The following is a 12,224-nucleotide window of genomic DNA, read 5'->3' as shown; positions in this document are numbered from 1 at the left end:
AGTCCAATTTTACTCTTGTTTAAGCTCTGTTTTTGCTCTCCGCCAACTCCTGAAGGAAACCGCTGTCTCTTTATTGGCTAAATGCTTCACTATGTGAGATAGTCACTAACTTTTGGTGCCAGGCAGTTAGTATATGGTGAGTTTATCTGTGCTTTATAAAATAAAAACAGCTGCAACTAGAAACAAGGTTGATGACAGCGGCTGTGGCTCAGGTGGTAGAGCGGTCGTCTACCAATCGGAAGGTTGGTGGTTTGTTCCCTGGCCCTGCAGTTCCATGTCAAAGTGTCGTTGGGCAAGACACTGAACCCCGAATTGCTCCTGATGCTGCGCCATCAGTGTGTAAATGTGTCTGCGAATGTTTATCTAATGAGCAGGTGGCACCTTGCATGGCAGCCTCGGCCACAGTGTATGAATGTGTGTGAATGGTTCCTGTACTATGTGAAAGCGCTTTGAGTAGTCGTTAAGACTAGAAAAGTGCTATATAAATACAGTTCATGTACATCAACCAAAACAATGAGCTCAAATGCTAAAATGCTCAATATAGAGCTGAGGAGTTGCAGAATTGGATGAGCGCATTATGCAAGTTTGCCTGATCGGATAGCGGATCTGTAGTTCAAATGAGACATAATGGACACAATTCTGCTTCCAATCTGTAGGGGGACTGAAGAGGAAAAGTGCTTTGGTATTGCTTTAAGTCAGCTTTCTGATGTTTTTTTTTTTTTTTTTTTTTTTTCTCTGACCTCTAGGCCACCACTGCCCAATGTTTGTCTGATGTTTGTCTGATGTAACCAGATTTCTAAAACCAAACAACCCCCATGTTGAGTTACTGGCAGCTGTCCTCAGTCCAATTCCAGTTATTATATTGCAAAAGATGTGCACAAAAAAGGTTGCTGTTGCCTGCTCTATTTACGTATGTGGCAACACAAAAATAACATAAGTGTGAAGATGAAAAACCCCATGTCTCCTGCAGGGGCTGGGGTTTTTGGATTACGGACTGTATAACATTTCCTGAATCCATTCTGTCCGCTCATGACCCTACATGGCATCATATTCTTTTATCTGCAACATATGTCGACCACAATAAATATATACCTCAGTTAGACTTAAGTCGTTAGGCAAATTAACCCTCATACAGAAATATTTTGAAGAGTGGGAGAAAGGAAATAACCTGCTGATGATTGCTGACTGCAGTGGGAAAACACTCAATTCGGCATTCAGTAAGGTACCTCTCTACACCTACCTGAATTTGTACAGTATGTTGCAGTTGCAATACAACAAGCGTGGGTGAAAAATGAGTCAAACATGCATAATACCACAGGATAACATGCTGACTGAATGAAAATCTGAATTACTCATAACCTTGGTGAGATAAGATGCTCCAATTACTGGAGAAAGGAGAACCTACAGAAATAAAAAAAAAACCAAATGTTACTGGAATCAGCTAGCTCTCCTGTCGGTAATCTCATACAGTCACTTCCCTTTTCACTAATAGCACATAGAAGCTGTTCGTGCCTTGCTTGCAGTCTTGCAAATGAACCTAATAATGCCCTTTCTTTTTCTCTTGGACTGACACAAAACAGAAACAGAAACAACTGCAATCATTAGTTAAGTGTTTGAACTATCCGATCTGTTGAAACAGAGAGTTTGATGGTGAAGCTAAAATCACTTTCAGGAGTTTCATGAAAAGCGCAAACAAAGCTAAAGTGGATTACCGATTGTACTGTTGAGTTTCTCCATCCTTACTGTAGCTGATGGGGTAAATGATGTACTTTGTTTAAAAAAAACAACATAAAAAGAATTATTACATGTAATAATTTTAATCCAAACAATAATCAGGGCTGTCATGTAAAGGATATAAAAGTAGAATTTATTTGCATATCTTACATATATTAAAGTGCTCATATTATGCTCATTCTCAGGTTCATAATTGTATTTAGAGGTTGCACCAGAATAGGTTTACATGGTTTAATTTTCAAAGCACCATATTTTTTGTCGTACTGTGCATTGCTGCAGCTCCTCTTTTCACCCTGTGTGTTGAGCTCTCTGTTTTAGCTACAGAGTGAGGCATCACACTTCTGTATCATCTTTGTTGGGAGTCGCACATGCGAAGTAGCTAGGTAAGCACTGCTAGCTAGTCAGAAGCAGAGTTTTGGGGCGTGCCACGCTAGCAGTTAGGCGAGCATTATAACGTGTGTTACAAAGTGACGCACATTCATCACGGAAGTAAAGGCTGGACTACAATAGAGCACTAGACTAACAATAGACTTTGGGCTTTTTCACTTTAAACCAATAACATGCACAAAAAAGATATATACCACAAAGGTAAGGCAAGAAGGTAGGAAAAGGCCAAAAAGCATAATATGAGCACTTTAAATTCAACAACTTTTGCAGCATATTTGGGCTTATAATAACATCTAACCACACAGTCTGTGTAAAAACATATTACCATCATACAAATATTTGTTTAACAAGTGCTTAATGTCTGTCTTTGTTGGTCACAAACGTTTCAAGTCCTCATTATGTCATACTTTGTGTTTGGAGCTGCAGCACCCCTTCTGTCCCAACTATGTCCTTGAGTGTGGGGCAGTGTCCGGGGCAGGCCATGACCAGCACCCTGCACCCTCCTTTTTCCGTTAGAAACTTCCTGAAGGACTTATCGAAAAAGTGCTTCCCTTCTCTGTACCCATCCAACAACAGCAGTGCCTCGCTGGACCTGGTTAACACAGTTCTCAGCTCATCCCCTGATATCTTTTCCGTGAGAGAAAGTTGAATCGTTATTTCCTGAAACAAGTCACCCGTCACTTTGCTGCAGTCGACATATAAGAGAAGTCTAAGGGTGCTGAGATCGAGGAGGTTAAAGAGGGCATGTTTCGGCATCCCAGTCCAAGAAGAGACCAGGATGTAGGCTACGGTTGTCTTCCCGCTTCCTGAAGGTCCCTCAAGAAAAAGTGTCTCTCCAGCTTCTGGGAGTAAAGCTTGAAGATTCACAGGCTGGTCCTTACTAAAAAAAAAAAGAATTATGATTGTAAGCTACACAGGCCCGTACAAATATTGGTCACATCAGCATTTACAACAACGACATTTTACAAAAATTACAAATTTCAATGGAATCACTGCTGGAATCTGTGGAGTTACTCGCGGGGGGTAAAGAAAACTGCCAAAATTTTTCACGTTGAGGTCAACTTTGGTGAACTTTGACTCACAAATTTACACCATTGGCCATCTTGGCAGTCCAAAATGGAGGAAGCTATCGTAATTAGGCATGTTGCATCATCCGATTTAATTTAACCCTGCTCTGAAACTGAGCAGGGTTTCCATTCCTCCACGAAAGAGGAATGGTTTGCAGACTGTTATGAGACAGGAAATAGCACAGATATGTCTCTGCCAGCGTTGTGAGTAAACGGTTACTATGGCCGAACAAAGAAAATAGCTATGACTACAGACGATAAACTTCTAAAACAAGTCAAAAGTAAGATCCCAAAACACACCTGCAATTACTCTTCATCACCATATGTGGCACCAAAGAGAATGAAACGGAGATCTTCGAGATTATAACTTAAAGCTTGTTAACTAGCATTTAGCAATATAGCTAGCTCATAGATCAATGAGACTTGACTTTTTGCTGTTACTGGAAATGAGGTCATAGAGGTCTGGCATCCTTATGATCAATGTGGAAAAAAACAAGTGAGTTTGTGACTCACTTGTTTTGGAGCTTGTGAGGCAGCTCCTCCACACCGAAAGCGTCGCAGTGGCGTCTCACCTCTGTGGTGAAGGAGAAATCGGAATAATGGGCTTTCAGAAACGCCCCCAGATGTTCCTCCATGCAACCTGCAGACAACAAGACAATATAGAAAGCAAACAGTGTGAAAAAAAATCATTTTTGTTCTCTCACACACAGGAAATTGCCTATATGATAATTCCGACGTAGAGTGTGTAGACTGATATTTTTACAGTAAAGGGCATTTTTGAATTGATGTAGACCACAGATTTAGGAAAGAAGTCTTACTTTTTTGAGAGGCTTGTTCAAAACCTTGAATTTGTGGGTGTCTTAAGGACGGTGTTAAACATCTAAGGGCGTCTAACACAAAAGCCAACAGGTTTTTAGTCAGTGCCACTGCAAATTACTTATGTATGATCATTTTTAGTGAGTCAATTTGTCGATTGACAGAAAATTACTTTTTCAAGCAGTTAAATTGTGAGGATTTCCGTTATGTGGTGGTAAACTGAATATCTTTGGGTTTGGTTGGACAAATAAGGCATTTGAAGACATCATCTTGGGCTTTGGGAAATTGTGAGTGTAAAAACACATGTCCACACATCAACTGAAAAACATAAACAATGTAAACAAAAGTTCTCACTTACCTTCATTTAAAATAGTTATCACTTCCTCATTGTCTTTATTTATTTGTTGGCCTGCTGGAAAGGAACAGCCTTGTTAGAACACTAACACAGAGGAGAGTAACATTCTCAGAAGTACTGAATCAGTCAGTGTTATTAATAATTAAGTAGTTCAATCATTGCTACAGTGACTCTACAAGACTAGAGGAATTGTTGTAGCATAAATCCAATCACATACACCTCAATGCAAGTGTAAATCAAATTAATCTCACATCTACTTCTGTATTTAGGAGAATAAGTGTTGAGTCCATGTAACAAATCAGCTTTCACACACTGTCGATGTATATGGTAATTTATTGAATGGCTATATTTCAGTCAAGCCACCTTCATTTCACATGTACAACTTTAACTATAGGCCTTATTGTATTACTAGGTGTTATTCATTTGTAACTTGTAAAAAGGCATGCAGTGATTTGAGTTTTTAGCCATCCTTGTGAAATCACAGTTCAAACTTGTTTTTACACTTGCTTGCGTGCTTGGTAAGGATTTGGTTAAACCACAATGGTTACAATCAGCACAGCCTTTACAAGGCATTAGCAAGGCTTTTACTGTAGACTTTTTACAGTTAAGCTATGCTTGCAAATGATTCATTAAACAACCAATTTCATTTTCCAGAAGTAGCTTGCTGCACATTGCATAGCTGAAGAGGTAAAAGAGTGAAGTACATGCAAATGAGCATGACATTCACAGAATATCAACCAATCCACTCAGTGAGAAAGATGATATTTATAGTAGAATTAATCATTGCACTGTAAAAGGAAATGATGACCATAGTTTCAGGATTCCACTAAATGTATGGTCTCAACCTTCTTCATGTAGAGTGACATACGTAAACCGTGGTCGTCTTTCGTTGTTTGTGTAGAAATATTGGTATCGTATTTTACAAATGCATCATCACCAATTTGAGCGTGATTTGTTGCAGAACATATTTTGCCCTCATAGTTGCCACTCCCTTTTAGATATTTAGTTTATGTAGCACTTTTTAAAAACAATGTTGCTAAGTGCTTTACAGCACAAGTGGAATCTGCGGTGCCCTGCAAAAGCTCACTTCTACTTTTGAAAAAATTTTGTTCCCTCGCAATACGTTTTATGTTACCTTGCAAACAATTTTGCATCCCCTCTGATCTATAGAGGAAGGCTGAGCTCTATTATGGTAACATATGTGTGTGTGTGTGTGTGTGTGTGTGTGTGTGTGTGTGTGTGTGTGTGTGTGTGTGTGTGTGTGTGTGTGTGTGTGTGGTGTGTGAGCTGTTTAGACTCACAGGCATCAGCAGGAACAGACCTTCGACCGTCGACTAAAAGGTTCCTGGTACTATGAGTCCTTGATCCTATAGAAAAAAACATTGCTATTAATTTAGTGTGTTGGTACAGCCGGTGTGTATGTATTTACTGTAAGTATGGATAGATGGAAGGGTAGAAGTTTGTGGCACTGTATAGAAATAGTTTCATTCATGCAGCTTAGTAAAATTATATTAAAAAGATTTGTTTCAAAGGCATCAACTTAGCTTTCTCTATGTTTGACAGGTAATATATTTGGGGTGGTATGGTATTATAATGTATTGGCTTTGAATTTGTACCTTTTTATTTATTCATTGTGCATACAGTGTTTTCGCTTGTAAATCCTATATTTGTCATGTATTTTTTGTGCTCTTGCACCTGTAATTAAGAGTTTATGGTGTGCAAGAACTTTGTAGAAATTGAGACCTGATACCAGCTAAAAATACCATTCGTACGTTTGCACACCAGCAGCTGAAGTAACGCTTCTTATCATGTTCACACATTCATATACGAAGAAACGTGTAATAAGCCTACTATTGAAATGATGGAAGTCTTTGTTTGGGGGATTATACAAAAAACAAACGTGCCACACTGAAAAACCACCCACGCATTTACAAATAGCCTCAAATTCCCCTGTCACATAACCCAAGACCAACCTGGGTGTTTCCAAACTTGAGGATTGTGACACATGCAGGCAGGCCAAAAAGCTTAGTCATGCTCACATGAAAACATGCATGACGAGTCACATGACAGTCAACTTCTTTCAGAGACAGATTGCAAACATTAAGGTGACTGATCTAACATCTAAATGCTATAACGTTTAACAACTTCCTCTTTTCTGTATGGGAGGCAACATTGTCTCTTCACTTGAAATGACACAGCTGTTTACTGACTGAACAAATTCCTCTGCCCATTTGACAAAGACAAAAAGTAAACACTGCTAGGCCGCTCTGGCTTTGACACAGAAAGGATACACTTTGGATGCTGACTAATCCATTTAGCACTACTGTAAGTTGTTTGAGGTGAGACTGAAGAGGTATGTTCTGGTTGGACAATAATAGATCTATTAAAAAGTTATATTTGACTCTGTCCAAAGTTATTGCAGTATATTGTTATTTGTTTCAAATGGCTTGTAACAGTTGAAAATAAACCAATGTGAATAATTACAATAAGGAAATAATGAAGAATAAAAAGATGAACACAATGGACAATGGGATTTTCCACTCCATTTTCTGCAGGTGCGGCGCACATTCTAAAGGGAAATCCTGCAGTGAGCTATATTCTGCACACACTGCCTTCTGGCTACAGATTGAATGTCCCAGTCGTCAAGACGATTGGCTTATATTTTTTATTAATGTATTGCATATGTATCTGTTATTATGAAAAAAAACAATCCATTTGTCATTAGAATTGCTGCCTTTAATATTTCACCATAGCTGCATTTGGAATTGTTATGCATCGTCGTGCCCGGTGTGTGCATTATCTCATATGCCAATGTCAATAGTATGCTTTCTTACACTCCTTTTCCAACATGTAAGATTTAATTTGTGCTGTTTATGAGCATTTATTCATTAAGTTTTTGTATGGAGTTATCGTTCATTTTATTTTATTGTTATTTGTTATGTTTTTATCTTTTTTTGTTTTAAATGTTCAAAATAAAATATAAAGCTTAAGCGAAACACAAATTTCCATGTGATGTAGAAGTTATTGGACCTCGGAGTATGATTTGGATATTTTGCTTCCAATCTACCCCTGTATTTTATGTACTGTTGTGTTTGTTGTAAGCTACATGTCCTGAATTTATTATGTGCTGGATATTACACATAAAGAATTGAGTGACTGGTTACCTTTTTGTTGTCGGTACATCAGCACAACAACGATAATGACAACCATCATCACTCCTATGCTCAATACGATGATGAGAGCATCGTTTTTTACATGAGGAACAGGTATTTCATCTGTGAAAAGAGTAAAGAAAGATTGGTGTTAAAATGTGCCACAAAACCTAATTCAGGAAGGACAATGCCAAGTGTTGACATTTTGTGAGTTATACCCATGCTTTTGATAAGTTTGACCACTATGGAAATAACCAAATAAACCAAAGACAAACCATTGGAAACTTCCCCTTCCTGGTCAAAAACTAAAACAACAACAAACAAAAAACAGCTATTAAAGTGTCTCATGCTAATTTTTTGATTTCCACATACTACAAAATCTCATAATAGAAGTCCTACACACACCACCCACAGCTTCAGAGAAAAGCAGCTAAAACCTTGTAACTCTGAAAAAACTGTAGGCAAGAGCTGAAATGCTCATATATTTCCTCTCTGTTAGTAATTACAATTGATATGGGTTGACAGCAGATATCTCTATCAAAAGGAATATGTGAACATACCAGGAAACAGCAGTGAACGGTGATAGCATAGCAAATGATAATATTATATTTCCTGTTTTTAGATGAGAAGGTCCAAGGCTTCACCTAACTTAATGCTGCCAGCTCAGCTGCTTTTTATTGGGACAGGCAAGTTCAAATTAGTACAATTCTGCCTAAGTTTTGTTTCCTTCATAGAAAAGTTGATGTCATTAGAGGACATAGAGAATCAAAATAGTGAGAGGAACACAGTCAGTGGAAGAAGTGCTCATCAAAATGTACTTTAGTACCAAAAGTAAAAATACTAATAATAAATATGCATAATGGCCTATTTCAGAATAGTGTATATTATATAATTGGAGTATAAACAGTGATAAATTATGTGTAAGCATCACTTTAATGTTGCAGCTGGCAACTGGAAATGGATACAGTACAGAAGTAGTTTACAGTAGTAAAAATACAGTACTTGAATAAATATACTAAGTTACATTCCACCACTGAAAAAAAAAGTCATACTTCTTTTCTATTCTGCTTGCATCTCATTTGATTATTTTATCTTTTTGTATGTTTTTTGGGCAGCAGACAAGAGCTGACAAGAAATGAGGGGGGATGACATGGAATAAAGTTCACTGGCCAAACTTGACCTGGGGATGTCGCAATTAAATGGTCAACATATAAAAATCCCTGTCTGCATGCATCTTCTCTCTGGGAAATATTTTGAGTAGAAAGCCTTAAAGGAAATAAAAATGTACCTGGAATATGAAATGTTGCAGAGTAGCCATCATTTGTAAAGATACACGTGTAGTTGTTTTTGTCTGATGATCTGACGCGTATCTCACTGGTGACTTTAAAAAGCTGGTCTGGTGTTAAGACCGCAGTGGTATTTGAACTGAGTTTCCGCTGGTGTCCATCCTGCCACATGACAGAAGAGCTGGGGTATCCCTCTGACTGGCAGGTTAGCAGCACCTCATCCCCCTCTGCAGCCTTCCGAATGTGTTTAGTCACAGCTTCATACGGTGCTAAGGGGAGAATCGGAAATGAAGAAAATATAATAACCATGTTTAAGTTGTTTCTCCAAAAAAGGTTGTCCCCACAATCATGTACTATATTTGGGCCTCTTTCCTCTGCTGTGCTGTGCTACGCAACACAAAATATAATATTTATAATATTTAAATTATATTTATTTATAATATAAATATTTGAGAAATACATTTTACTTATTTACTTACTTTAGCATAGCATCACTATCATTTAATCGTATTATTATGATCAAGAGATCTTGCATGATAAAGGGAAGATCTTTAGGGAAGTTTAAATGAGCCAAACACATTTTTTTTACCAAATTGAGTAATATTGGTCTTAGTTTCATTTTCACTGTGAGCTATTCTGTGACTGCCCAGAAATGACCACATGCTATTGCGAATGAGCAAGATCCTTCCAGGAACAAAGTCCCTGAAGTCTTTGCCTAAACCTAAAAAGTTACATTGTTACGCTGTCACAGACTCGGTACTTACCTACAACGGACAAAGTTATCGTTTTATAATCAGCGCCTTCTTCTGTCTGCACCAAACACTGGTAGGTCCCAGAGTCATTGATCCTGAGCCTGGAGACCTGTAAAGTGACAAAAGAAGAAAGTAGATTCCTTCGATGTGTTCATGGTCATATTATACATTATGCCCTCATAAACTAGAGGTTTAAATGAACCAAAATCAGTTGCATAATTCCCTTTTTTCTATCTCTAATACATATTGTCTAATATCTCTCATATTGTATTATTATCTAATACAATTCTCTTGGTCCACATATTGTTCTATTTTTTGAAAGTGGTACTTTAGTAACTGATACAACACCATGAACACAGATAATAATGGGAAGATAAATATGACACTTTTACAAGCGAGAAATCCAGTTTATACGCCATCCTATGCCTCGCTGGAGAATTTGACACTCAATTATTTCACATCACTTAGAGGGAATTTGACAGGAAATAACCTGTCCTACAAATTCTATGTAAATCTCAACACATTACTGCAAGTATTGACCTGTAACTTGGCCCAGCCATTCTGCAGCTCCTCAGTGAGAAGCCTCACTCGGCCCCGATAGTCTGGATCCTGGAACGCCAAGTTCTCCTTCCAGTTATCCATACGATACACATCCCGAGCCAAAGCGGTGGTGGTGATCCAGTGCCAGGTCACCTTCAGGTCAGCATGAGAATTTGATAGTTTAGGCTGAAACCTGCAGCCCATCACAACATCTCCTCCAAAATTTGACACGTACGTGGTTCGCTCTGCTTCAACAGTGAACAACACTGCAGGGAAATAATACAAAGTAATGTCAATTTTCTAAACAGCCCTGAAGCAATATACAACATCAAATCAAGCCCCCTAGAAAATGGCTTGTGTGTCAAATAAAAATATAAATGTTTAATGTAAATGCAAGTTCTGTCCAGTTCGTGCTCTTATTTATTCTTTAATGTTCCCACTACACACCAAAAAGAGAGATTATTTACTACCCACCTGAGAGAGATGGCTGAAGCATGATTTGCAAAACTACAAGTAGGGCCCAGTCCATTGAGACCTAAGGAGGAAACAGAAGGGAGTTGTACAGATGTTACAGATGTTGAAATCATTTGGCCATGTTGGTCAGAACAATGAGTCATTTTACTGGAAAAAGCCTGATGGGAATTCTGAAGCCACAACTAGTTTGATCTTGTTAACATCTGTACTCTGCAAAAAAACTTACATGACTCTGAGAAAAAACACACATCACATGTTTCTGAGTCAAACATTATTCCTAATCTCAGCATGACTCAGCTCTGTAAAGCAGTTTGCTTCCTCATTGCTTAATATGTAAAAAAGAAAAAAAAATAGCAACAATGATGCTTTGACTCTAGAGCTGTGTCAACAGACAACACAGCTGTTTTACTCTTTATAAACACATTTTATCTGGAAATGTTAGCAAATCATGCTTCAGTGGAAAGGATTTAGTTAGTATCTAAGGTGCCTTACATAAACATAATTGTACACGTTTAGTTATCCTTTTAGGGCAACACTCTACCAACAAAAAATGCATGTTTTATTTACATGGCACCATATCATGAGTCTTAGTTAGAAGTCATTTGTTGAGTGATAAGCACATTAGTCATTTTCTCTGCAAATTTCCTGTAAAATGGAAATGACACCTGCAGTTCTGTAGAACATGAATGACTTTGAATGGGTGAGCTGTCAAGCTCTTTCAACTGTTCGGTTCACAATAGGCATAATTGAAAATTATTAAAGTACTTATTTGGTGAAGTACAAAGTAGGTACAGTTGAACTTACTCCAACAACCCGTGGTAAGCATATGTAATTAAGATAACTGTATTTGTCTTCAGGCTACAGAGCTAGATTTAAACCCTTGGCAAAAAGGTGATAAATGGCTAAATTATTTTTAAATATGAAAAAAATGATAAATAGAAATCTACAAATAGATATTATTATTATTATTATTATTATTATTATTATTGTTATTAAAGTGTAATAGTTGTGAAAACCAGAATGTTAATCAGTCAAAAGTATATTCTTACCTGCAGGTCATGCAACAGCTAGTTGTATTTTCATCTGGTGTTTCCTTCTTCCTACCGCTCTGACTGATCTGAAGTCTCTGCATTCTTCTGCTGTTATAGGCCTACATTATTAAGGACGGCCCTCGACATGTGGAAACCCCGTCCGTGTGTCACACACACACACACACACACACACACACACACACACACACACACACACACACGAATACAACTAACGAGAAAACACAATAAAAAACGTCATTATCCCGGCCGCAGTAGATTAAACCATAACCCAGTGCGAGAAACAGCTCAGCATATAAAGGTGTTAACAACATTGCGATAGATTGGACAGACACGGAAGTACTGAACTGTAGTAAACTACAGCTTACTGTAAAGGGTAAGAACACATTGACTGATAAACAATTCGGGTTTGCACAAAGGCCTACTTATATAGAATACCTGCTTGCTGTAAGGAAACAGCGGGACTCTTATCTTAATAATAGGCTATTGTTCTAACATGAAAAGTCATAAAACAGCTGTAACGCTATCAGCAAAGGCTTAAATCCAGTATTTGGTAGGACACCCCAAACCGTCAAACTTTATTGGCAGAGGGCTGTTTGTCGGTCGCGCGTG

The 12,224-nt window shown here is 38.0% G+C and overlaps 1 protein-coding gene across 2 annotated transcripts; it reads right to left on the bottom strand.

Moving 5' to 3' along the window:
- Positions 1-2,194: 2,194 nt before the first annotated feature.
- LOC120545054 (butyrophilin-like protein 1) lies at positions 2,195-11,752 on the bottom strand. 2 transcript variants are annotated; one of them, XM_039779028.1, is made up of 10 exons: positions 11,613-11,752; positions 10,564-10,624; positions 10,090-10,355; positions 9,562-9,658; positions 8,800-9,066; positions 7,524-7,634; positions 5,661-5,726; positions 4,363-4,416; positions 3,702-3,828; positions 2,195-3,001 (listed from the first exon to the last, which is right to left on the bottom strand). In XM_039779028.1, exons 2-10 carry the CDS (start codon positions 10,616-10,618, stop codon positions 2,518-2,520), a joined length of 1,527 nt encoding a protein of 508 aa, XP_039634962.1. In that variant the 5' UTR covers positions 10,619-10,624; positions 11,613-11,752; the 3' UTR covers positions 2,195-2,517. The 2 variants fall into 2 exon arrangements, with proteins under 2 accessions (XP_039634962.1, XP_039634963.1); XM_039779029.1 differs by having other exon boundaries at positions 4,363-4,413.
- Positions 11,753-12,224: the final 472 nt, after the last annotated feature.

Source organism: Perca fluviatilis, chromosome 17 (genome assembly GCF_010015445.1).
Source record: "Perca fluviatilis chromosome 17, GENO_Pfluv_1.0, whole genome shotgun sequence".
In the NCBI taxonomy this organism is placed as follows: domain Eukaryota; kingdom Metazoa; phylum Chordata; class Actinopteri; order Perciformes; family Percidae; genus Perca; species Perca fluviatilis.
Note: the sequence above shows the minus strand (reverse complement) of the source record. Positions and strands in the feature narration are given on the sequence as shown.